This window comes from Corvus hawaiiensis, chromosome 26 (assembly GCF_020740725.1).
Source record: "Corvus hawaiiensis isolate bCorHaw1 chromosome 26, bCorHaw1.pri.cur, whole genome shotgun sequence".
NCBI lineage: Eukaryota > Metazoa > Chordata > Aves > Passeriformes > Corvidae > Corvus > Corvus hawaiiensis.
This window is the reverse complement of record NC_063238.1, coordinates 10,158,129-10,185,819: the sequence shown is the minus strand read 5'-3', so window position 1 is coordinate 10,185,819 and position 27,691 is coordinate 10,158,129. Positions and strand designations below refer to the sequence as shown.

Sequence of the window (27,691 nt, the reverse complement as noted above, 5' to 3'; positions counted from 1 at the left end):
TTTATCCTCATGATTTTTTTTCCATCCTGCAAATGCTGTTCCTGCCGTTTGAAGTTCATGTGCAGTATTCACACCTATGTGTAGTAGTTTTTGCTTCTACTCAACGTCTCCCTTCCATTCCACAGCTGTTTCAGTTCTGAATGTGTTCCCTTTTTTTGGCAGCCATCCTACATACCACTTCTCTCTGAGTATCTGCATTTCTCTAGCACATGCTTGCTACTGAAAATGTGCACCACTTCTGAGGGGAAGGAAAACAAAGTAGCAGTGAACACTATCAACAAGAGTTTCCTGATCTAGGGCCCCAGTTGTGGTGCTTTAAAAAAAAAAAAAAAAAAAAAAAGATAAAATCTAAGCCAATGGCAGAAAGATAGAGTGCAGTACCACGGTATCACCACAACGAGGCATGTGATGCATTGCTCTAAAGGCAGCTGTGGCAAACCATTTTTATACTGTGAGGTATCTCCCTCTCTTTTAATCCGCGGTGGAATTTCACAGGTTTTATTCAACAATAAGACAATTTAGGGAAGGTTCCTTCCCTTGCTTTTACACCTTCACAATAGCAAATAAAATTTTAAAAACCAGTTAAAATTGCTTTCAGTTTTCCAAAAGGAAGTACTGCACTGATTTTTGTGTGCACTACTCAGCTGCATCTTCTTGCCTACCCATGACCTTAAGAAGGTAAAAAGTGCTTTCATTTTGCTTGCAGCTATTAATTTTTCATAATGTGAGTAGATCTTGATAAAAGTAACACTGCAGCTGTGTTGTGCCTGTAATAGGAATTCTTCAATGACACTTGCTCCTGTATATTCCTATTTAGGTATTCATCACTAGGACATTCAGATTCTACCCCCTGAAGGCTTTTAAGATGTTGGGTATGTTCTTCTTCAAGGCATGAAAAGAATTCACATTGTTGTTCCAACACATTACTTGCCCTAAGGGAGGAAGTCTGCTCTGTATTTTAGCAGTCCACTCCAGTATGATGGCACTGAGTAATTAGGGCCTCAGTAAAACTGCTGATATACAAAAACACTACTGAGCATGAGACAGGACTGTGAAAGAAAATTCCATATGTTGGACAATTTAGTTGTTCCAGAACTGGAATTACAAGCAATTATTTGTATCTTAAGTATTTAATCGTGTCTCAAAAATTTAATTAAGCCTTGTATTCAAGTGAGTTCTATTGAGTTTCCCTCAATATGTACTACCATGGACCAACACAATTAGGATGTAAAATTCAATAATTACATTTTTCAGAGGCCTATACCTTGGTGGGTCTCCACCAAGTTGGTGGGCACTAATTTCATACAATTACTAGTAAACAAATCTTACTCCTTTCAAAGCATTCACAGTGCTTCAGAATAACTCAGGCCTTTCTTTTCCTGGATAGGCAGTCCCTGACTTTTTTGGCATCTAAGAGGTTTTTATTTTTGTTTTTGTACTACTCTCTGAGTGGAACCAAGAAGCTGTGTCTCCAATTTCTACTAAGATCTGTGTAATTATGCATCTTCTTTCCCACAAGATCCTGCCTTTGCTTGAGTGGTCCCAGCCTTACCCAAGATTTCTGGAATGGCTGTTTGCTTCCCTAACATGTCCATCACACCATCGTCCCTCTGCCTCTTCTCCCCTCAGCATCTTCTCCACTTGCATCCTTAAGGAGCTCCATAGTCAAGTCTTTGGGATTCTGCAGATTCTTCTTGTCAGACTCTTTTTGTGGGTGTTGAAGAATAGTTGCAGCACAGTCCTCTTTCTCAGTTGTTTCTGGGTTTCTCCTGCAGTAAATGCCTTCAAAGAGGAAGGAAGGTCTTGCTTGGAATTAAACAAAAAAGATAAATCAGACACAGTTCAAGCTTCAGCCTTGAAAATTTGACCCTTTGTTTTAAGCCATTTGTTTTTAAATACTCAGTTGTATCTTAGCCTTAATAATGGGTTTACCACTCTGCTTGTGATTTGAATGCCAAAGCAGGACACTAGCAGTAAAAGGGAAAACAAAGATAAAAAGCTGTATTGCTTCCAAGAGTAGAGACAGAGCTAATTACTAGCTTGCCAAACTGATAAAGGGGCAATGAAGGCCTGAATGGCAGATCACAGTGCTAAAGCGTAACATGTACAGATAAAAGTAAAATATTGTGTGTTACTGTCAAAAAGGATGTTTTAACTGATATCTTAATAATGGCACAGAAGAGTTAATCCTGTTTTGCCAGAAGCAGGTTTTTTGCGATTTCTGGCAGAACAGTAAATGTAGTCTATTCCTTGTGCTAAAATAGTAACTGTTTAATTCAGTATGATTGTTTAATTCAAAATCAGAAATAGCAAAAGCTGATTGTTACCTTAAATTTAATAATAATTAATTGTGAGATAGCAAATCCTTATTAAGCTCAACTGGGATTTCAGAATTTCTCCCAACCCTGTCTCCTCGCTGTGTCCTTCTCAGTCAATCCCCTGATTTTATAAAAAGCCTAACTGCATCCTAAATCCATTTTACACTCTTGCCTTTTATTGCCTTGGCAGTTTACAATATAGCTCTTTTGTTTACTTCGTCCCCTAAATTAAATTTCCTATGGACCAGATCCTCAGCCAGCCTAAGCCAGTATAGCTCTATCAACAACCATCACTCAGCTGATCCAGATGATCAAGCCCCCTCCTATTAATCACTGGTCCTCTCCCCATCCCCCAGGCAGATTGCTTGCACGGTGTTGGCAGTGTTCCTCTATCATCTGTTCACTCACTAATAACACAATTCAGCATTTATTGGGCTGGTCTGGTTCTCTGTACATTCAGCAGCAAAGCTGCTATTGATTGCATGATGGGGAAGCAGAATCAACCCATATTCTGAGAGCTCTCTGCAAACTACAATGCAGTTAATTCACTAATGCTTTATATTTGCCTTGCTCATGTCACAGCAGAGGGAAAATGTTTCAGCACTGCTGGCGTGGGTGGGGGAGGTGGTTCACACAACCATTGTTGGGAGGACTCGAGAGTCACGTCGCAGAAGGCAAGTTGTGGGCTTTGCTCCAGGAAGGACGTACCTTGGCAACTGTAAGGCTCATTGCCAAAGATTATACAGTCTGCGTTGCCTGATTACACACATCAAATAAAATTGCCAGATAAAAGCAGGACAAAAGACAAAGTATTTTCAGCAGAAAGAGTGAATATGATCTTACTTACACTACCTACTTGCTTTCCAAGAAGAAAGCCACTCTAGATCCACTATGTTTTTAATTAAATACTACTTTAAAAGGGTAACCAAGTTATTTAAAACCCCATATATTCTTTAAAGAACAGAATTGAATGACATGTTTGGCTCTAAACCAATGTTAAGACTTTCAATTTTGAGGATTATTACTGGGGACCATAATGCTTTCTAAAGTCTCTTCTAGTATTTTGTCAACGATAACAGGCATTAAAATAACTTAGTCACTATAAAACCTCAGCATTTTGCTGCCTATATTTTGTTTAGGTTTTTTTAATGGTGGTCCTTTTACCTAGCAAGGAAAATATATTTTTCACAGGATTTAAAACATATTGTATATTAAACAGTCTTAATTCAAATATTTTCATTATGCCACTTTTTGCAAATTTGGAAAGGTACTGAAAAATATGCAAAGTTCATTCATGCAATTTTAAGCAGTGTATTACCTTTAATTAATTAATTATCTGTAGTTATTTTTAGGAGATGATTTTAAAAGTGTTTTAAAGAGTTTAGTCTTACAGCATTGCAGTTTAAAACATAATATATAGCCCAGTGTAACAAAATGCATAATTACAGATGTAACTGACAGCAAAAGGATGGCATACAAAATACAGATACAAGCACATATGCCAATCTCATCATCACTGGTATGTAAATACCCACCATGGGGACACAACCTGAGCTTAATTTGCTAATACTGTCTATAAAGAGAAAAGCAGTAAAAAAAATCAAGAAAGTGGTGTGTGGTGCCTTATTTCCTCCCCAGCCAAACTACTTTTCCCTGAAATAAGCATGATGAAAATGTTCATTTTCCTTGACTCACACTTTGGAGCATGGGTTGGTCCTGTTTCCAACTGTAAGAACAGTTTTACCAATTTAACATCCATACTTACCATACAGGCTCTTAATCCTGTGCAGATTTAAGTACAGGGCCAGCCTAATGCACATAGTAGCCCTGTTTAGTACAATATGTGTTCTCTGCATGTGAAATAGCAATGACACAGAGTCCTTATTTTCATGGTCATTGTTTTTGAGTAACCATTGATTTGACAAATCAATGTTTTGACAATTTTTTTTTTCCCAGGTCCCTGAACACCAATGTTTTTATCCAAATCTATTTGAAGACTTGATATGGTTTTTTAATACAAGTAAATAAAATTTAAATGCAATACCAGCTAAGAATTTTGGGGGATTTTCTGGTACATGGGCCAGGGAACCCATCACCTCCTCACTGGCCAGGGACTTTCTCCCGAGCAGTCCATCAAGCTTCCCCTCAAAAGCTCAACTGTCATTTCCTTCTCCCCTATGAATGCCTCTTTCAAGATCTCATCCCTGCGTGCTGTGCTCCACACCACCCTGTCCCAGCTGCTGCCTAAGTCTCATTTCATTCTGTGCTTTGCCCATTTGCCTTCTATTTCTCACTTTCCTCTCCTCTTGCCTGGCTGAAACAGAAGAGCTCGGTGTGGAGTAGCACCAGGTGACTTGGCTTTTCACGGGGATGAAGTGCTGCTTTGGATCTGATAGTGAGGCTGAAGGACTTGCATGTGCACAGCACTTCTGGGAGGGTGAGATGAAGCTGGGTAAGGATAAAGCACTGCACAACAGAGGGACGAATAATGAACCATATAGAAGAAGTATTTAGAAGTCTCACTAATCCCCTCCGTAAAGAAAAAAAAAGTCATAGTCCTCCATGAGTACATTTCAGCCCCAGACATGTCCAGATGTATGGTTATTTCTTATAGGTATTCCATACAAAGCATCCATCAGCTCCCATAGCAGCTTTAGTAATTCAAACAGCTGCATAGTTAGGAGCCCAGAAGTATTGAATTCCTGTACTTCACACTGCTCCCAAGCATTTGTCAATTGAAAAGCATTTAACTTAGTTTATTTCAGAGTAAATATTTCCCTTTGCTCCCCAAACACATGCTACTCTTCAGATCTGAAGGGCCAGAAACACTGCAGAGCAGAAGCCTGTAATCACAGTAGCAGCAGGAGAGGAGCCAGGCTCAGGCATCCCCCTGAACCCAGCATCAGTGTGATATGCTTTCCACCTGCCACATGAAGCACTGGATTCCTCACCTTACAGAATCAAGACTTACACTTTGAAGGATGCAAAATTGATGCCTAGCTATGACAAGGGACAGTATTTGCAAGAGCATGTGGAGTATAAGCTTCCTGGAGCTGGTAAAAGAGCATCTCTGGCACTAGCAAATAGAACCACTGAGGAGCCTCTGGTTTTGCTGCATTTTTCTAAGATGCAGAATGGATAAAACCCAAAAACTTTCCCTACCTAGACTTCCTCTACTAACCTTTATACTAGAGGTCCTCCAAAAATAGAGAGGAGTCTAAATGATAAAGGAATAAACTGCCTGTATTGAAAATTGTGCATATGGTAAACTACTTTGAATACAACAAAAGCTGTGTTGTTAATGTGAGCCTTAAATACTTCAAGACCTTATCAAATCACCTGGTGGAAACAACAGGACTCCATTGTCTTACAGGAGCTAAACTCATTTACTCAACTAACAATCTATTCCACTGACTTTCAGCTCTTACTTCAAGAAAAACTTTGTATGCATTTGCTTCTCTGTAATATGAGTTGTATTTTCTTGAATGTTGAAAGCCACTGAGAAGCAGAGAGAATAGGGCCTTTAGAACACCTTTTTCACATGTTCACATGCTGTCTGAATCACATTTGCAGGAAGATGTCAGCCTTTCAGGCCCAGCTAGAAGAATGTCTGTGCTGCCATGAGAACAGACCTCTGTACTGCCAAATGCCTTGTGACTTAGTCCATCACAATACTTAATTGGGAAAATATTTTTTTAATGGAAACTATTTTCTTTGCCTTTTCTACTTTAGGCTCTTCAGACATACCAGACTGATCCTGACATGAGAAAGATGCTAACTCATCTGTATTTCTATATCATGCCTGTATTTAATGTGGATGGATACTATTTCAGCTGGACAAATGTAAGTAATGTCAGTAGTATTACTCAAAAAATTATTCAGACAGGAAAGATAGAATGGTTGTTACATTATTCAAAGGTGACTGTATAAATCCAGTCCATCACTTTGTGCCTTGCAAAATGGAAGTAAATTACTCCACTTAAAACAGAATACTGAATATGTTTACCAGGGTTGATTTGTTATGTGTACAAGCAGATTTTTGCCAAAATGGAGTAATATTGCGATTTACATGTTTTGTAACTTATGCTAGGATCGATTTTGGAGAAAAACAAGATCAAAGAACGTGAGGTTTCACTGTTATGGTGTTGATGCTAATCGCAACTGGAAAGTGAAATGGTGTGGTAAGTATGGAGATACTTTGGTCCCCCAGTTTAGACTACCCTGTATTTAATTATCCAACAGAGGTAATTATCCAAATAGGTTAGGTCACATCTGTTGTGAAGTGTTCTCTTTTCTGTAGTTAAAGATTTTTTTCCCATAAAGCCATAAGCCAAGGCTCAAATCTTCCTACTAACTTCTAAAAAAATAAAAGTCCCCAACTTTAGAAAAACAGACCTTCTCATAAGTAAAAAGTTGTCATGGCAAATGTGGCAAAATTTAAAAAATCACACATACAGCTATTCTGTATTTTGGCAATCATATAAATAATTTGAAGCATAGCATTAAGAATGAACCATGACTTTTCAAGATTTACCTAACTGCAGCTCTAGGAAATATTTCAAGCTTAATTTTATTCAATTTGCCATTTCTCTGAAATTATTTTAGTTTTGTAAATGTCAAACTTACTTTGTTGGCCTCAGTGTCCTTAAGGCCATTATTATTAGTGATTTAATAAAGAAAGAAGGTGCTTCTAAATGCATGGAGATACAATTTTAAACTCCCAGCACTTCTGTAAGTACTTCATAAAAATTGGACTCAATTTTGCATAGAGAAAGCAGCAGCAATGAAATAACAACCAGAAGATTTGGCATGGGTCCACCAAAGAACAAATGGTATTTATTAAATCTTACCAAAAAGTAGTGCAACTCACAGAGGGGTAAGCAGCCCCTAAAAGTCCTGGTGTAAGAAAGTAAGAACACTGAAATACAGCCATATATACCTGCTGACCTGCTCTTCCACCTCAAGAAACTTCTTCAGCTCTCTGTGCAGCTGTTTTCTCATCCAGCATTAGTCAACCTTCCTTATGTTACAAGCTTCTAAAGACAAGAAATTGTGTTTGCATAGTGCAAGGGCCCTGCCTTCAGCCCATTCCTCTTCCACTGGAAGACTCTAGATGTTTCCACAATACTCTGTGTGTAGTAGGAGTGAGCACTGTACAGTCTGGCTTGCAACAGCTGGATTCTTTAAGTAGAGTTGTGAGAATTTTAAGGATAAAAGTGAATGTGAACAGATGTATACATTCAATCCAGTATGGACCTGTGAAATATGCTTCAAATTGTTTTCAAGGCTACCCACTATAAGGAGAGGACTGAGACAGAAGCAGAAAAGAAACCCTGTGTTAACTGAGAAACCCTATGTTAAAGAAGACAGGCCCAGGACTGCTATCACAATCTTTAAGGCAATTTTATGATGCAAAAATAACATAAAGACAAACCAGTCCTACATCACTGTTACCATCTTTACTTAAGTGTGTAAGCCACAACTGCAGATATTGTGGGGACACCCATTTACTGTTCAGAAGACAGCCAGTGGCATAACTGGAATGATCAGTTCTCTTACAGTGTGTTGAGAGATATATCTTAGGTACCTATCAGTGCAACATTAATATTCAATGAATTTTCTTTCTAGTTCTAATTAATCTTTCTTGGGTTCCTCCTCCCTCTTCCTGCTCCCTAGCCACTGTATTAAAGCACATTTTTTATTCAGTCCTAAAAATGCTTGCTTAGTTTTCATTCAAAACACTATTTTTTCTAGGCTTAGTGAAACTGTAACAATACCCGTGTGTTGCATGTTGTAATCCCCTACTTGTTGCATTTCTCCCCTGCACTGAACATGAAAGACAGGTCCCCACCCCAAGTTCAAAAAATAAAAATTCCTTCAAGGCTGCTCGTCATCCCAACAAGCACATGCTCTGCTTCCTGCATTGGACCCCAAAGTCTGTCTGATGGTCTGCTTTGATGGAGAATAAAAAGCTCTTTCATCAACTGGGCTGACTGGTGCTCAGATGACCCTAACCAGTCACTTGGTATTGTCATTAATATCTGACACTGGATGAGTCAGAGAAGAATCTGGATCATATCACACTTTGAGGCTTGTGTAATCATGGTGTGTTTAACATTTAAAACTGCATGTGCTTGTAAAAACCTTTTTATTCAGCTCAGTTGCACTTAGCGTTTTCAGACAGGCTTGAACTTAACTGTGGGGCTTCCACGCAGGTGTGCTGTGGCAGACTCCAGCCTCAGCAAAGCCACTAAATGCTATCAGCAGTGAGCTAGTCAGTGCTGATAACACAGCATCCCATCTGCTTTCCTCTTCCTTTGTAGTGTAGGACTTTGATGTAAGGTTTGTGACTCTCTAGGGACCAAGCAAAGGGCCATATCACTGCTAGATTTCATGTTGCAGTGCCCTGTACTCAAAACAGTGCGCAGAAATTGCACACAGACCCATGTGAATACTGGCAGCAAGAACTCTGGGTAGAACCGCTCCTTGTAATGCACATATATTGCAATAACTATGATGGTTTAATGATAATCAAATAATAGCAACTTTAAAGCAAAATAATGAGGTACTTAGAATTAATTAAAGTCATAGGGCAAATCTAGATAAAGTGCTTGCATCCAAATCCCCAAGCGAGCAACAGTGGGAGTTAAAATTCCCAGTACATCCCAATTTCCAATGCACCCCAGTGCTCACTGAGGACAATATCCCATACTGGCAGAAGTGGCTGCAAGGAAATTTGAATATCATGCTCCAGCTCATTCATACTCTTAGTCCTCCCTCTGTATCAAAGTGCTGGTTTTATCACTCTCAGTATGCATTTCCTTTGTTCAGTGGGTCTCATGATGGATGTTGGAGGATACTTGTCCTCCCCGGGTATGCTATTAGGTACAGTAATATAGCAGCACAGTAACATTTTACACAATTCCATTTGCTTCTCATCCCTGTAACTTAGAAATGTCACAGGAGTTGATACATGCTGTAGCAATTCTTTTTTCATTCTTGAGTTACTTTAAAAGAATTTCCAGTACGAAAATTGAGAATATCCTTACATTATCCAAGGCTACCATGGAAACCTCCTCTTTTTACTACCAGCCAGTTTCACTTAAGGTAAAGCATTAACTACAGCTGGGATAGCACATGACTCACTGTAATAGGTTGAACAGTCACCATAATAGGCTGGACAGCTTACAGGGTTTTTCCTTCACTGGAAGTCACTAAACTGAGTCATATTTTACCATTGGGCCATTTTACCATTAGCTTGTAGGAATCCACTGTTTATTAACAGTGTTATCCATTGCCATGATTCAGTATACAACACTGTTACAGGAGATGAAGTATCTATAAGAAAAAAAAGCAAAGGCTCTGGGGACTTGGTAAAATAGCTCTCCTTTAGCTATATTATCTGAAAAGAAATCGAGGCAGAGTGCTCTTGGGATTTGAATGACTTGGTGTCCATCTGTTCTGCACAGAGAAGACCATCTGCCCTCTATATAACCCTTCCGTATCCACTGCAATCCAAGCACTAATACCTTTAGAAATCCCCACCTGTAATGGGCCATTGAATGGTAGCCTCGATTTTCATCTTACAAATGAAAATGCAGCATGAAATTCTTCCACTTCTTTTTATTTTTTTGGCATGATTGCATAACCCTGTTTTAGTTGATATCATTATGCCTTCTCACACACTGCTCTTTTCTTATTAATTGAAGGTGGCAGTACTTACTATACAAAGGAAAGCTAATAAAACACTGCTGTTTTAAGTCCCTGATGGCACCAGGGAAGTTTGCAAACAATTATTATTCTGCGGGTCAGTGTAAAATGTGTGGTATTTTGAAATTACAGTGGATAAAAGAGCAGCGTAGATTTGCATAAATATTGTTCTTTTAGGCCCAGGCCCTAAGCTGTAAATGAGATGATGGCTTAGATCCAGAATTGCTAAAGTATAAAGGAGCCACTGCCACATCTCCTTTTCTAAGTTTCATCTTTCAGTACCTCATGGGATATTACAGTAAGGCTACTCTTGAGCAGCTTGCTGCTGCCTGAGCAGATTGACATAAAGATATCCTCAAAACTGAACCCCTGCCCCAAACTTGAAGGAAAGTTAGGCCCTATGCAAACCGAGGTGATTTCTATTTTAGCTGACTGAACAATCATCCCATGTGACTTTTTTTTTTCCATAAGGTTTTCAGGGGTGAAAATAGGCAGTAGTTAGGAGTTGTTATCATGGTTCTAAGATAATCCCTGTTGAGGTTGTCTACCTGCCATTGTAACCACCACTGTAGTAGATAGTACATTAAAAGCTCTAAAAGGCTAGATTTGTCCTGGGAGTGACTCATGAAAGAGGTATAGCTCTCTGATTTCAAATAGACCAACTGAGACCCATCAATAGTTTTAATACTGGAATGCTGTCATAAAACGTGCCACTGATATGAAAAGCCAGGGAAGAGAATACAATGAAGTCAGGTTCTCCTTTTTCAGTTGGAAAGAATGTATCCTCTGGGGAGAACTGTGTGTAGTTGGCAAACTGGGAGCTTGGTGTGTCTACTAGATGAGCGAGCAGATTGCTGCACTGAGGTCCCATAGGCTCATTCCCATCAGGCACAAGAAAGCAATTTGTTTATTGCTTTTCATGCTTTTGCACATGGGCCAAAAAAGGTTGAGCCAGAAGTTGACCCTTGGAACTTCTCTGTGATTGTTCAACACCAACTTTCTCTTTCAACCTCTAGATGAAGGAGCTTCGTTACACCCATGTGATGATACTTACTGTGGTCCTTTTCCCGAGTCAGAACCTGAGGTAAAGGCTGTTGCTCATTTTCTCCGCAAACACCGGAAACAAATAAAAGCCTATTTGTCCTTCCATGCATATGCACAGATGCTGCTGTACCCTTACTCTTACAAATATGCAACCATTCCAAACTTCAACTGTGTGGTAAGTACATTAAAACTTAGGAGAATGTGCTTGTCTGTATATTTTTTGGTACATTTTGTTTTGAGAGGAGACTTGTTTCTTCAATAATTTGCACGTTTAATATTGAGCAGTATTTATTCTGGATCTACTTGCAATCACATTTCTGGTTATATAACCTTCACACACCATGAGTCAGTGGCAATTTGATTAAAATGGTATAGTGCCTTTCATCCATCAGTCCCTTTAAATTACTTTATAGGATAAATTCCTAAATTTTAATTATAGTTATTATAATTTTATTTAATTAACTGTAATGGGAATTACATAGTTAGGTCCTTGGGCTTCTAGTTGAAATTCTGTCTCTTCATGCTCAGAACTTAAACACTAAGAGCACAAAGAAGATCATCTTCAATGTTATGAACAAAATAAAACTGAAATTATGTTTATCAATTCAAAAAGAAATCTCTTAGATTTCACCAAAATTCCATTGCACTACATATCATTCGGTCAGACACAGTGTTTTTAACCCTTTCAGAAAAGCAGGTACAAAAAACCAGGAGCTTCTGTATATTAGAAAAAATAATTAACAAGAACACATTTTTTGATGTAAGCCTATTGATTCACAGATGAGTACATTTCGTGTATTCCATGCTCATCCAAATGCATAGCTATTCCCTTTGCTTGCAGTCTGAGGTCTGTTTTAGCCAGCCCCCTGTTGATAAAACCCCCCCTTATGTCTTATTCTCCGAGGGACACATGGCTAAGATTTGCTCTCTGTTTGCTCCTGCTCTCAGACCCACATTGCACAAACCAGTTGCAAGCCTCTTTCTCTCACCCTCAGTCCTGAGTAAAATTACATTTTCCATTTATCTTCCATTTTGACCTTGAAAGCTGCAGTGACTTTTAACTTGCTGGTTTTCTCCGAAGGAGCTTAACTGCACCTTAGATTTATCCTGTGCAGAATAAATTATGTTGTCAGTCCCTGGAGCTTCGCTGAAGTTTCACTCAGCTGTTCTCTCAGGAGGCTGCGCAGCCAGCACTCCGCAAACTAAACTCTCTTTGTAAGTTTATTTCTGTTGAGACAACTAATTTTAGTACCTACTAAACATTCTTCTATCTGATGGCATTCCTGTGAAACAGAGCAAACTAAAAGTTAACTAAGCAGCCAGAGGAGCTAAAATATGAAACTTGTGGAGACTGACCACCCAGCCCTGTACTGACTGTGAATAAATTTATGAAAAATTTTTTATGCTACCTTCACTCTCTTTTGGGGAATGACAAGGAAAAAGGAGTTCCCCAAGCAAATTGATGACTATTCAGTTAGCAAAAAAACATGGACTGGGAATTTAAAATCATAGGTTCTCATTCCTTTGAGGATCAGCAGGTGCGAGCATATATTTTTAAGAACAGACAACAGAAAAGAAGGTAAAGATGTAGTGTTAGGAAGAATCAGCACTTCTCTGCAAGTATATGATTATTGGGTATCTGACTAAAATGTCCAGAGTAATGTAAGGCAATAGCAGATGCTATAGATGGGAAATTCATTGTAAGGAGAAGGAAGATTTAACTGAGAGTTTTCACACACACCAGTATATTTTACACGTTGTTCTTGCTTCTTAAGGAATAATTCCATTCTGAGATGGGGTGTAACTCTGCCTTTCCATCCATTGCTTTTAGAACAAAGGATCCCAGTTTTTGATGTTTAGCAGGTGTTCCTCAGGTTTGAAAGACCTTGGATCAGGCTTCTCATCAGAGGAGGTGGATCACAGACCTAAATGAACAAAAAAAGACACTATTTTAAACAACATCCATGGATAAATTGAAGCCAAATACCAATTCTAAATATCTTGTCAGTATTTGAACTTCATACTTCTTTTCATTGCAGTCGGTCAAAAAGAAGAGGGAGGTTGAAATAAGAAACTGAAGTAATTTCCTGTTATTTATAAAGCTCATTATAGGGATCATAGTGAAAATCAAGGGAATACTTGTTGGTTATTTATTTGTCTGTTTTAATACTTGCCTACAGCCAAAGGCTCCATCACCTGGTGGCTCATAAATGCATAGTTTTTAATATTTGAAGTTTCTAAAATGGTGACTTAGGCTGAGGTTTCAGATTCTCCAGCTCTCTTGGAAATTGCAGTTAGCTGGAAGGTCATAGATCTCTGTTTCCTGACACTGATGGAACAAGCATTGTTGGTCTACATGGGCTGTGTACAGTGGAAAACTGTAGGACCCCACATGCATAGCAGATAAATAGCTTTTGGTGCTAACAGTGGGCTACAAGTAATTCTGAGCAGAAGAAAGGCTGTTTCTGTCTGAGCTGGATCATCCTAGTAAGCTGTCAGTTACCATTTCAATTACAGCGTTCAATTATTCAGAGCTGCCTTTAAACTGGAGGGCAGTGTACTGATCACAACATGTATATTCTGTTCTCATTTAGGCACAACTGTCTTATTAACACTCTCCTGAAATCTACTCTTTTAAGATGCTTAAAATGAAAGTGTTCTTTTAGATTGAAAAAAACACCAACAGAAACATACATCCATCTCAAGAGTTTTAAATTTCACCTGATTTTCATCCCTTTTCTTCCTGTACTGTCGTTTGCCTTAGTGTTTGCAGTGAACTTACATGGCATGACTGAGTTTGTGTACACCTTTGCAAAAATCTGATAATTTTATGTGGCATTTTCTCCTTGAGGGCGTGCAAAGACTGGTTGCCTGGATTTACTCAGGATCCAACCTGCTCAGTATCATACAGTTGAGAACTGTCCCTTTCTTTGGGCACATGGCTCTAACAGTGGAAGTCAGCTGCATTCCTCAAGGCTAAGAACTTCAAGTTCACAGTGCCCAGGGATGCGTGCCCACGTGCCATGGACTTGGGATGCTCCCGGTCTGACCTCCTTCTGTGCTTCCTCCGCACAGAACCCATTACTGTTGTGCTGATTTTACATGGGCATTGCTAAACTATTTCTTCAAAAGATTCCAACAGAATTTTCTGTTGTCTCATTGCTGTACAGTGCATAATTCACATAATGCACAGGGAGTCTTTTCATTTGTGGCTATATTCTCCTTGCCATGGTGCATTTATTGGGACTTTGTTCTCCACCCCTTTGAGCTCCCTCAGCTGAGCCCTGTCTCCTGCTCCCTTGGCATCAGGCCTGTTGTCAGGCCATCCTAGTTCCACACCAAGACCCTGGGATGGTAAGTACAGCTGCTTGCAAATTTTGGTTGAGCAACAGAGTCTTGGACTTGGGACAGTGCCCCTGGCTGCAGCTGGAGTTCCCCCTTCCTGGGCCCTGTGCAGCCACAGCCACCACGGTGACATCACTCTGCCACCCCACCACCCTCACAGGGTCCAACAACTCCAACCCCATCATGGGTCTTGCATGTCACAACTCAGAAGTCAAGGCATATGGAGGAAGAGTTCCAAGTGACAGCATTTCTCCCACAGGACAGGCCCTTCTCATCTTTGGTGTTAGGGTGAGTCAGAGGTTACCCCTTACTGACAACTACATCCCAGACCAGCAGAAGTTCCAGCAACACTGGGTTCAGTGGTCCTTGCCTCCACACACTCTCTCATGGAGGTGGCAAGAGGCCAAGCTGAAAATGTCAGTCTCCAGCACCATCATCCTTCTGCTAAACAAACAATAATTCTGGTTGTGCCTAACAAATTTTTGTAATGGAATAAAAATGTGCTCTTTCATTTGCTGAGAGGAGTGTAAAATAAGCTCTCCAAAGCCCTACCTGCAGGTAAGTTGTTTCCAGAATGACATTTTAAAGCAGTTTTCTCTGGCTTCTCTACTTGGACAGACAAAGCCTGCATGGGTCAGACTGAGGACTAAGTCAGAATCCCAACTCCTGACAAGGGCAAACAAGTGGAAGGTTAGGAAAAACATTTAAATGAAAAGGCAAGCATAGGGTAATCCTTCCTCAGTGTATTCATTTAGTGCCTGATGAATAACAAGGTAAGGACTGAGTTCATGAAGACTTGCATAAACCAAAACCTACAGCTCTTCTGTTCAAGGAAGTAAAACAACTAAAACAACCATTGCAACTTTACCCAGTGGTTCAAAGTCCAGCAGTTTCTAGCTCCAAATATAATAATTTCCTGTTGTCTATAGGGACATGACTGTGTTTTCCTGGCCTTCATTGTATATTTGCCAATATACTTTTCTTTGGGGTAATAATATTCCTTTTCCTTTTGAATATGTGCATCCTTTCTGTGCGTTTCGATGCACTATCCATATGTGACTCTCAGAAATTTCCATGGGTCAGGCCTTCTGCACCCAGTTTCACAGGGTGAACCATGAGCCTCCTAAACAGCCTTTCAGCCCCAAGCTGTTGCAATGTAGGCACTCATTTTCCCCATACAGCACTGAAATCACATTTCCATAACAGTGGAAAGAGCTCTCCAAGACTACATCATCAGGCCCCAGATAAAGTTGGACCAGCAGTGAATATCTACCTGCTGGATCAGCGATTCAGGAGTGGAACTTGCTTCCTTCCTTCTTCCCACTCTGCTCACTGAACCACTGTGAGCGTCAACAAGACATCATTTCTCCTTCACAAGTCCAGCAGGGACAAGGTTTAGTGAACTGGGAAATACATCCTCAGAAAATGTGAGCATGGCTTTTAAACTGCATAAAGAAGATATGATTTCATCTCATGGTCATCTAAATTTGTCGTGTTGCTAAATTGACATATATGCCTATAATTACAAATAATTAATGTCTGATCGTTCACAGTGCAGTGAGCTCTTTTATGTCATGAAAACACCAAAACAAGTTTTTCAGGGAATTGATGTTATTAAAAATAAATGATGCATTTATCCTTTACTATAATTTTAACTTAGCTGCCATGGACTCATGGAACACAGCATTGCACTGGAAGTCAATGATCCATTGACTCAGGTTCCAATCACAATACAGTACTTAATTCAAAGTCTAATTTATGTATTTGGTTTTTTCTCCTCCCCAGGAATCAGCAGCCTATAATGCTGTTAACGCTCTTCAGTCAGCCTATGGTGTAAGATACAGATATGGCCCTGCATCCAGCACTTTGTGTAAGTTTCCCTCTGCAGGTTTGTGACTTTGACCTTCCTACAGTAAGAAGGAGAATACCCTTATTATAACAAAGAATGCAAACACTATTTAAAGTGAACTTTGTTCTGGTTTTGGTTGTGAGGAAGGCAGAAGAAAGTTTTGCAACTGATTCAGTCGATTGCAGTAAGATTAACTCAACTGATGCAATAACAGAGATTAAAATGCAATGCATTTGAGAGTCAAAAGCCAGCAAATAACATACCATATAAAACTGTGGATTCTTTAAAAAGAAAAATTAAGATCTTAAAACTCATATCTTTATCAGATACTGCAAATGCACTACTAAGTTGTAACAGCAGTTGTCAGGAAAGCTCTCTGTAGACAGGTAAGAGAAAAAGAAGTTCAACAGGTTTCAATTAGACTCTTTTTTTTCTTTACTGAAACCTTGAGGCCTGAATGCTGTGGCTAATGATAACAGACATTGAAAAAGTGAAAAGCTAAAGACTATTTGCTAGTAACTTCCTGCATCTCATCTGTCATTGCTGCATTTCAGCTACAATTCCACTTATCTTGGGCCTCCATCTCCCAGCACAGTCATCATCTTGTGCTCATTACACTGCAGTCAGTCACTATGTCAAAGGAAAAGCAGTGTGAATTAATGCCAGAATTGCACAGATTACAGCAGGCCACATGAGAGATGTATCTGTATAAAAAAATGTGTCTTGGGTAATCAACATATGGAGATAACGAAAGCATAAGCAGCACACTTCCTCAGGAAGGTTTGTTAATATTAGACACCACCTATGCAAACGCTCTCATGCTGTGAGGAAATGGTGAGAAAGTAAGACAAATGAAAAGAATTTTAAAATCACTTTCAAAAGAAGATGGTAGATTACTTTATCAACTTCCCCCCTTCTCACCACAAATGAATTGCCTAAAAAACCCAATTTAAACCTAGGAGCATGCAGAGTTCTCCAGTCCAGCTGGGAGATCTTTGTGGAAGGAAAGCTTTAGACTGCGCTCACATGGGGACAAGAACAATTTGAGGCTTTATTCTAGATATTCTCTTTTAATAAAATTTTGCTTTACACAAAACAATTACAATATCTTTTCCTATGAAACTGAAGTGTCTAATCCATATTGTGCTGAGCACATTTCATCAGGTGCTGGGTTCTCATACTATTTCTGAAGGGTGTTCAGGATCAGGGCAAGCAACAGCTGGAGTTGCAAGTATACTCACTGAGCCCCAGAGACAAAATGCCACAGGAGCCCTCTGGTGATTTCAGCATTACTTGGATTTAACATTTTTTAATGCTTTCTCTGAATTGCCTGTTTCAGATGTGAGTTCTGGCAGCTCTATGGACTGGGCCTACAAAAATGGCATCCCATACGCATTTGCATTCGAGCTGCGTGACACTGGCCATTTTGGTTTTTTACTTCCCGAGACACTGATCAAACCAACCTGCACAGAGACCATGCTTGCAGTTAAAAATATAACTCTTCACTTGCTGAAGAAATGTCATTGAAATGGATTTCTAGGAGCTGGAAGTGAACATTTTACTCCTAGTGCTGATGCCTTTCAGCGTGTTCAGTTGCCATTCTAAGTTTGGCCACTTCAGAATTCTAGAAGCTAATGGGAAATACAGTATTGTTTCTGCCAAATTTACTTAGTGGAAAATGGAAAAAAATCATTTAATATCTGCTCTTCTAAAGTCCATAAAGTTGATATACTAACTTAGTTACCAGTTTGGTGCAAAATAGTTTCTTCTTTTTGCAATAAAACTTTAATTCTGCAACTTCAGTGAGGCCGGTCCTAAAATAAAGCGCCACTTCCAGGCAGTTCCTGGCCTTACTCCTTTCCCTAAGATGAAGACTTCCTGTGGGGTCTCTCGAACCAAGGGATAAAGTTTACATTCATGTAAATATACCCTGTGACCCAACACAGGCCTGTATCTACTGCAATAAATGCCTTATAGAGGTAGCTGGCTGCGCTGCAAGTGGCAGTGTGGCTTCCTTCTGCGTGTATACGTACATACATACATATATGCACTTTTGTGATTTTTTTTTTTTATATTATGCAATAATTTGAACCAAGGTTTCTTTGAACTGTTCTGAGAAATCTACTTTCAAATGTATATAATTGGAGTGGACTCAAAATCAACATATTGTCTTTGAAAACGTAACTTTCCTAGTGATGTGTAAGGATTATAATGAAATACTATTGAGATAGACAATACTCTGCTTTATGGAGAGACAAAGCAACTTGCCATGACCTGGAACTTGAAGCTGGCAGTCGACTGATGCATCTGGGCTCTGCTGTAGTCAGGGACCGCCCGTTTCCACCAGCCAAGGATTTAGCCTTAAATTGTAATTAACTGATGTTTTATTTATCAGTATTCTTGCAGTGAGTTCTGTAGCTCTTTGGCTATGTGGCTCTTCTTCTTGGAAGTTGTATTTTTATGCATGTTTTAAAGGAATTAATAAATTTTTAATAGATTCTTAAGTGAGCCAGAGGTGAAGGTAGAAGCCTTACAGCTGAAATAAAGTGAATAAGCACTGTTTGAAAGAATAATGAAAGCACAAAGAAGGTACCAACATGTTGAGAGATTTTTCGTACTTTTAAAATACTATTTTTTAAATCTTATTATATCTGCAGAAGCATATATTTTACTTTACAAATTTTGAATTTAATCTTATGCCACTACATGTTAACTAAAACATATTTGTTAATAAAATTGTCAAAGACTTTTGAAGTATTCTTCATATTTCACTTCAGTGTTAAATCTTTAGTTCAAGGATGTAACAGTTTTACCTATCTGTAAAACATTCCTGACAATAAGGATGGGGAATTTAAAAAAAAACTAAAAAAAAATCCTCTCTAAATAAGCACTTGAATTTAGCAAACAAGCAATCTTTATAAGTCTTATAAGGGTAGCACTGTATTTAATAAAGAATATCATTGTTTTCAGGACTCCAAAAGGCGATCAGTGAGCAAAGATGACAGAATTGCATTCTATTTGTCTAACATTTTGTTAATAAATGTGTTTATTTTACACAAGTTTTCTGAAGGCCTGTTCAGACTTGTTTAATTCAGTCTTGTTTGAGTACTGTAAGTTTCTGTTCTGGTTTATTAAAAGTCTAGGGGACAGAAGCCCTCAAAATAGTAATTTCCAATTGCTTATGAGCATAACCATTAAATATTTTGAAGACAGCAATAACTGTCTTTTTCTATGCACAGATTCCTGAAGAATATCCTTGGTAGTGGTACAAATGCTTAGCACCAATTGTTATGAGTTATTCTGAATTTAGGTGACAAGATTGAACTACTATAAGGATGTAAGAGACTGAAAAAGAGGATGAATGAGGGATGTCTAATTAGCATGAGGCAAATTCACCTCTGAATTGCTACAGTACAAGCATGGAGCAGGAGAAACCAGATTCTTATGTGATGGTTTGATTCCTGCTTGCAGTCCAAAAGTTCATCATATGAAATATTTCAGCTTTATGTTCATACCATTACAACTCCACTGGTAATGACAAGTAATTCAACTCTTGAAAGAAACAAATGTCCTCTTTTAATTACCAAAAGGACCTAACATTGTAGACCTAGTTGACCTTCTTGGACAGAAAAACTGCAAGTATTCTTAGATTTATCTAAGAAACTTTGACAGTAAAAGTACTTGATATCAAACCCTTTCCATGCGTAAAGCTACACACTAGTTAATGGATGGACTTCACTTGATTACTATGTATGACGCACAGCTGAGAACTCTGAGCTGAGTTTTGAAGACTTGTGCAGGGTAACATAATGCCCCATAGCTGAATACAAGTGTAAAGAGTCTCTGAACCCTCTAGTTTCAGGGTCATTAAAGCTGGTGGAAACACAGTTGCTGGGAAAGAACAAGCCCTGTTTCCTGAACTAAAATTTAGTAAAATAATTTTTCAGCAGAAGAATGATTCTAAATGGAGTAGTTTACCCTAAGGAGAGGACTAATGGCAACCAGCTATTTGGATATGAAATCATATCATTTTTGTGACTTATAAATGTTTATTCTCAAGAACAGCTCTTTTTTATCCCTATAATTGCTTACTTCTCTTTCCTTTGTAATTTTCAGCAATTTTTATTGACTACAGGACAACAGATTGAAAGCTGATTTCGAGAAAAGTGAATTTATTTTATGATCATAGGTACAGTTTGTCATTCAACACAATAAAAAGTACATGAACAGCAAAACACTGTTTAGTAACCCAGCAGTCAAAATCATATATATAGTGATTATGTGAAATCCAGAAGTTACATTTCCATTGATTATTGATAGAATAATTATAAGCACTTCTGTAACTTGGAAAACAACATCCGTTATTTTTTAATAGCTTTTAATTTTTATAAACAAACCTCTGAGATTAATTAATAGGAAGGAAACAGGTCCGTGCCTCTTCAAGTCACCATTCCAAAAAACAAGTATTACAAATTACATTAAATCATCATTCCTAAATTGATTTAAAAATCCCCTTTAGAGATCAAAAAAGCTATTGAGCTTTGTTGCAAACCTTGAAGAAAGAGCACTGCTGATGGGTGAAGCTTCTTGTGTATTTTCCAGAAGTTGCTTCAAAAAGGTCAGTGTATTTGGTTGCTCCTAATATATAAAGCCTATGGAAAACTGCAGTTCCTTTTTGAGAACTGCAATACCTTTTCCGAAATGTGAATCGGAAGAGTCCAAATGACCTTGAATGCCAACATGCATTTATATCCAGAGCCAGTCTATAGGAAACAGCATTGTGCAGATTGAGCTGCCTACTCAAGGACCGCATAAAATAGCCATTGATGGACAAGATTGTGTCTAATTCTTAAGGCTGGGAAGAAAGCTTTGTATTTCTTATGAAAAATAAGTCAATATTCAACTGCTCCAGTTTATTTCTGTTAAACAATCCCTTCACTTTTTATATTTACATTCATTTTAATGGTACCAATCAAAGAATAAGGTACTCAGTAGCATGGGTAGGGTAATAAGTACTTTTGTTAGCACTTTAACCTTTCCTTTGGTTGTCCAAAATTACTTTATCATTTCCATAGTTCACTGTTTTGTAGCAGTCACATTCAGTCTCACACATGCATTCGTGTTTTTGAATCTTTAAGCAGTTCTTAAGTGATGGTAAAACACCAGAACAATATCTCAGATGCATAGAGATACAACTATCAGTCTGCTGTAGAAAACAGAATAAGAGAACAGAAATTTAAATAAATTACAGAAAGACATCTTAAAAACAAACCCTGCGGCATTAGGTATACTTCTTAAAAAACATTTTTAAATGCTCACAACACAAAATAATTTGTAAATTTGTTGGAAATTTAAAATTATTCTGTCCACAGAAAAGGTAGATTATTTGCCATGTGCTTAATGTTTGCCTGACTCTCATAATTATTTAGCATAAAAAATTGAGGTCCAAACAGCTGTAATTCCCTTCTCCTTCATTGTGTAGGAGGGAAGCTGGGTGTGGAGAGAGCTGCCTTCTTAGTGACTGCATCGATAGATTTTCCAGCCCTGTCAGCAGCACCAAGCTGGGAGTACTGATGCTGTTGATGGGTCTGTCTTGGGGGAAGTGAAACAACTGCAGAGAGGTTTTCACTCTTCCCGGCTGAATGCGCCTGTTGCCACAAGCATGATGCGCCGGTTGAGCAGCTTGTCAGAAATTTACAGCCTTAGGCTGCTCCTGGTGTCAAAAGGGCCTGCCCTAACAACAAGGTCTTCTGTTAACATCCGCAAGTTTGGGAACTAGCAGTGAGCTAACACACAGTTCTCCTTAGAAAAAGATGTTTGGGGCAAGGGCATTGAGAATTGGGAAATCTTTAGCCACTGAATGCTTGACCTTGCCTGACAGGCAGGAGCAGTCAAGCAGAAAGTCTCAGGTCTCTCCACTTCTAAGGTGGAGGTCCTTTCAAGCCATCTTGTAAGAGACCACATCAAGCACAGCAGGGCTTGCCCTTGGATTCAGACATCAGGGAATGCACTCATAAATAATAGATTCAAATGTTAATTTAAAAAATCTGCCACTGTCCCCAGCCATGCAGAGAGCATACTTTGCCTGTGACAAGGAAAATTTATCCATTGCCCTAAAAACATGGGGTAATCTATTCCATCAGTCTGGCCTGCTCTGAAAGTCCAGCCACTTTAACACTGCTTGGCCTTTTTGAAAAAGATGTGGCAGAATAACCATAACAATGAAATATTTTAAACTACTCCCAGGCCCGTAGGAGCATATACTTTATATAAAAGAATGGATAACAGCTTCTGAAATAAATATTGTGGTATTACTGGGAGCAGGTGCTTTAGTCTACTTTGCTGACTGTGATGTGCCAGGCTATTCCTCTGCATACCAGGATGGATCAATGCTGGGAGGAGTGTGTGTTTTATTAACCAATTAATGAAACTTTTTTCCCACTTCTGAGCAGAATATCAAATTAGGCCTGAAACTACATACACACAAAAGAGTCTGATAAAGTTGGATTTTAAAAACAGGATTTTCAATTTTCTTGAAAATAATGCAGCTGTTAAAATCACAGCCATAGTTTTCAGCTGGTTTATTGTTTTCAGCATGTCATAACTGAAAAAAACCCCAGTTATAGCAGCCTTGAAAGCTGAGCAGAGATGCTGATCTACTCACTGTTTAATTTCCCTTGTTTCATTTTGCTTTGTTTCTAGATTGAGAAAATCTGTTGATTGGGCTGAATTGATGGAGTGCAGTCAAAAAGCTGAGTGTAAAGGGTTTTTCTGTGTCTAATGAGCTAGAAATAGCTACTTAAAAAAAAAAGTAGCTTCATCTATTTTAAGTTCTTTATACAGACTAATTGCTTTATGCTGTTTGAAATAAATTATCACATTCACAGAGATGGTTTGGACAGATCTATTGTGATTTTGTTGTGACCCAGCCAGTTTTCTAAGGTTTAAAATAGTGAAATGTCTACTACTGTTGTAGAAGAACCAGAGCTGCTCTTTGGCCTTGACAGCACAGAATCTGTACTTGAGCCTTCTCTAACAGAACAAATTTGCTCCATCATGCTGCACGCACCTCCATTTTTCTCCTTCCATTTCAAAAAAGAAGTGAATACTGTCTGTTGATGATGACTTCGGGCTATAAAAGAGCCTAACTTTTGGTACTAAATTTAAAACATGAACCTGTTAACATGTGTGAACTTCCCCACATACCTACGCAGAGCCAGTCACACACAAACACTCTGTCTGGCTGCACAATGTGTACTGTGTAATGGTTTATGTAATGGTGTAGCTGCAATTCTTGGCAACTGCAGGGCTGCTGATGGCAGGCAGCATGTGTTCAGCATCTCTCCGCTGCCTGCTGGAAGCACACACAACTTCAGCTCGTCCGGCCAGCTCCCTAAAAGCCCTTTGACACTATTTCCCTGGTGCAACACAGGAAGTTCTCGCTTCTGCTGCAGTGTGTCTCCGTGGGTTACCTGCCACTACTGTTGACACACCACCTATGAGCTTCCCTCTCAGGCCAAGCCCTTTGTGTGCTGCACCCTACAGAGCTCAGAGGTCGAGTTTCCCTATTGTGAATATTAGGGCAGAGGCTGTGAGAGGGTGTTATGACCCCTACTCCAAATGTGGATTGCATCCCAGAAAGCTTTCTTACCTTGTGCATAATGAAGAAAGTCCTATATCATTGCTCAGAGTGAACAAAGGGGTGTCTGAGATTGTGCCTAGAATGTCTGAAGTGTTAAGGAGAACACTGGAGAGCCTACAAGCCCATACCAACTTCCACCAGGAGTTTTGGAACTGCTTCAGCCCATATTAAGCATTTGCAGGAATACATTTTTAAAATAGTAATTTTAGACAAAAAAAACCCCTTATCTTACACAAGTTAAAGATTTTCTTTTGAAGTTTTTGTATTTATTTTAATGAGGTTTCTTTTCTGAGAAATGAAGTCCCTTCTGAGAAGCTAAAGTAGAAATAATGTGAAGTTGCTCTCATGCTGAAGGCTGTTTAGGAAGCCAGTGGATGCAGTCCACTACCTGTCAAAAACACACTTCCCAACACTGCAGATAGTAAGTGCAACCTTCAGCTGCAAACATGTCTGAAGACCGGGATATTCTGCAGGTAGCAGTTTTGAGGCAGAATGACTAATGAATGTTGAGAAGCTCTTCTACAACTCTCTCCTCTGGAGCTGAGAGTAGGAACATTATGCTTTCACAGCTCTCAGGACTGCACTTTTCCAAAAAACATTAGTCTGTGTCAGAGTTTTAACAGAGAAAGGAAGGTCCCCATTCATTTCACACTCCTCTGCGCAGCACCAGCGAAGGGCTCCTTTGCTGGTGTGCCTGGCTGCAGATCCATTGGCACTCAGCCCATCAGAAACAGTGTTGCTTGAAGTTGATGGAATCACTGTCTTGTTTTCCTTTTGCCTTTATGAAAATCACAAACAACCCAATAGTGCTAAAGCCTGAATATGCACAAGAATAACTCTCTCCTGTTTAGGTGTCTGTTGAAGGTCACACAAAACCTCATTTCTTAAAAATTCCTTTTTGGATTCAGAAATTTCCATTCTGTTGAAAACTAACAGTTTGTATGTACATGGGGGAAAAGAATAATCCCAGAAGACAAATGATTAATGGAAACTTTTATCCAAAACCATACCAAGTACAGTATGTATCATCTTCATGGCTTAATTCTGAATGCACAGAGAAAAGGTGGGACATTTGGAGTATGTTTTCTATTTTCACTTGGTATCAGGACTAAAAATAAAGGCAAAGGACAGAAGTCTATAACACGGAATAGAGAAGTCCAAATTAAGTAGCAAGACTATGCCCTAAGAGCAGCAGAGATTACTGTAACTAGTATAAAAAGGCATTTTTATTTTTAACCAGGAATAAAAACACCAAAGCACCAAACAATACATTAGAAAGATGAAAGAAAATAATGTTGAATAATGCTGATGTTTGAAAAATCCAGAGCTGCTGGGTCAGATGACACACTGGGAGAGTGAACAGCTATCAGTGACACAGGTAGAAGAACAAAATTTAGAAAAAATTTGGCAAACAGGCAAAGGCTAATCATTTTAGATTGAATGACACTACGTGAGGAGTATAAAAATAACTTCATCCTGAATAAGTAAAGTAAATAGATACTGCTGGGATTACTTCTAAAAGTAACAAGCAGAGAAGACAAGATGGACACTAAAACAAAGATAATCATTTCTCTGATCATCTGATGGTGTCAAAGCCTATAATCAAGCTTCTTTTACCAAAAAAAAATTACCTGCCTTCAGTGTATACCCATGGGGACAATGTTAATTAATATTCAGCAACCTTGCGACACAATTAATTTTTGGTGTACATGGATATTAGAAAGAGGCAAAAGGTATCTATCAAATATTGCTTACTACCTTACCTGGCAATACCAGTGTTTCCCACCTCATGAAAGTTTGCACTTTACCTCTTCAGCTGTACATGTGGATAAAGCCCAACACAGGCAAGCCAGATTGCTAGCTGCTGTGTGAAGAAGCAGAGCAGTGGATTCCATACAGAAGTAACAGAAGTTGTCTGCATTATATTCGGGGGGTATTTCCACAAGGGAACACGCACAAGTGTAAAAAGAACCACATAGCTACTATAAGATACTGGAAACTAAAAGAGGGTTAAGATCAGCTTCCTCTGTAGAAAACCTCGCTTGTCAAAAAATTCATCAAAATATTGATCCCACTGCATAGTAGATGCACATTTCTTCTGCCACTTTTTATTAAACACCCATAATGCCACACAATGATGATTTTTCTCAATTCTCCTGCATGTCAATGCACTTTCATAAGTACACAGCTTTTCAAGAACAGATTGATACCATAGCTGAATAGGATAAAGTTGCAGCACAACCAATATACAGTATTAAATTAAAGACCTGATAAATTCCAAGCAAAAAGCAGCACTGCAACCCAGGACATGAGATTTATACAGGAATGTTTCCAAGGAAGCCTTTCTTAGGCTTCCCTAAATCTTGACAATGTGTATCTATTTAAATCACACTTCATGCTCAGATTCACCGGAGTAAAGAAGCCAAGGCTGCAAGGAAAGCAAAAACTATTGGATATGTATCAGTTTACTTGCCATTAGTTTAACACAGCCAGAGTCAATCTATTTGCCTAGTTGTCTTGGTTTGAAAGACAGGTGTCTGCTAAGGAAGGCAGAAGCCTCCCTTGGAATGGCAGATGCGACCCCCCTTCCCTCCGAGTTATTATAATTTTGAAATCAAGGGGCTTTTAGGCAAAGATGTGGGAAATAGGAATAACCCTTCTTTACTATTATATATCTATATGTGTATAACCAGTCAAACAAACAGCAATAACTCTGGCAGTAACAGCAATCACAAACCCAGTCCCAGCCTTCTCGGCTGTCAGGCTATTTCCCCTCGGGTGCAGTTCCGCTCGCAGCCGGCAGGGGCGCTGGCGGCTCCCGGTGAGCAGGGCAGGTGCGATGGTTCCCCCGCGGCTGCAGGGGGCGCTCCGGAGCGAGCTCGGGGAGCACGCGGCACCGGTGCCCCGGGATCCCGGGAAGGGATGGAACAAAGGCTTCACAAACCGCTGGGCAGCCGATCCTGGACTCTCAGGAACAGCAGGCTGGAACGGCAGGCTGGAACGGCAGGCTGGAACGGCCGGCTGGTGCGGCAGGGACGAACGCAAATCCTGGGTGGCAGACGAGATGTATCCAAACGGGGAACCCCCCGGAGGTCTGGGCAGGCAGGGCGAGCAGGGCTACAGCGTAGCGAAGGCTCGAAGCAGCAGCGGGGGCAGGGCAGCCACAGCCTGGCCTCCAGCAGGGCAGGGAAGGCAGGCTTGGGATCCTGGGGCTTCTCCAGCAGAAAGGAAAAGCAGCCAAAGAAAGCAGACTCCCTCTCTGTCCGAACGCTGGAGACCGAACTGCCCACCCACCCAGGTGAAACAAAAAGAGCAGCCAGCTCTTTTGTTTTCCTGAAGTACCTGGCCATTTGTCCCCCTGGCAACATGTATGGGCAAAATTCCTTTAACCAAAAAAAAAAAAAAACCCGGGAGAGCTCCTAAAACCCCAACACTAGTATACACCTATCTTTAAAAGGAACAATAAATAAATAATCTTTAAACTCTGCAAATTTGTTATACAAAAGAGTATTACATATCAAGGCTCACACATTTATATCATGACTCTCTCTGTACTTCATATTAGATGTTCTCTGAAAATTACATACATCACCATGAGAAAGGTCCAAACCTTTAACAGCCCAGTCAGTATATTTCAGCACATTGACAAAAGCTGGCAATAATCCTACAGCCAAAAGCTTTACTTCAGATTTCTGAGACATCACAGTAAATCCACCCATTCTTAGGTGTTGGATAAAAAAAACAGGCACCCTTGTACCTCCTGCTGGGGCACGGTGATGCAGG

General features: G+C 39.4%; 1 protein-coding gene across 2 annotated transcripts in view; it reads left to right on the top strand.

Annotated features, from left to right (window-relative positions):
* The window catches only part of CPA6 (carboxypeptidase A6), an 88,195-nt gene extending 65,039 nt beyond the window's left edge, over positions 1 to 23,156 (top strand). Inside the window, exons 7-11 of one of the 2 annotated variants that reach the window (XM_048287046.1) lie at positions 6,051 to 6,161; positions 6,409 to 6,499; positions 11,045 to 11,247; positions 16,203 to 16,287; positions 22,969 to 23,156. In XM_048287046.1, coding sequence (XP_048143003.1) covers positions 6,051 to 6,161; positions 6,409 to 6,499; positions 11,045 to 11,247; positions 16,203 to 16,287; positions 22,969 to 22,973 — 495 coding nt within the window. In that variant the 3' untranslated portion in view covers positions 22,974 to 23,156. Of the gene's footprint in view, positions 1 to 6,050; positions 6,162 to 6,408; positions 6,500 to 11,044; positions 11,248 to 16,202; positions 16,288 to 17,605 lie in introns of both variants that reach the window. The other variant, XM_048287045.1, reaches the window with a different exon arrangement.
* The last annotated feature ends 4,535 nt before the right edge of the window (positions 23,157 to 27,691 follow it).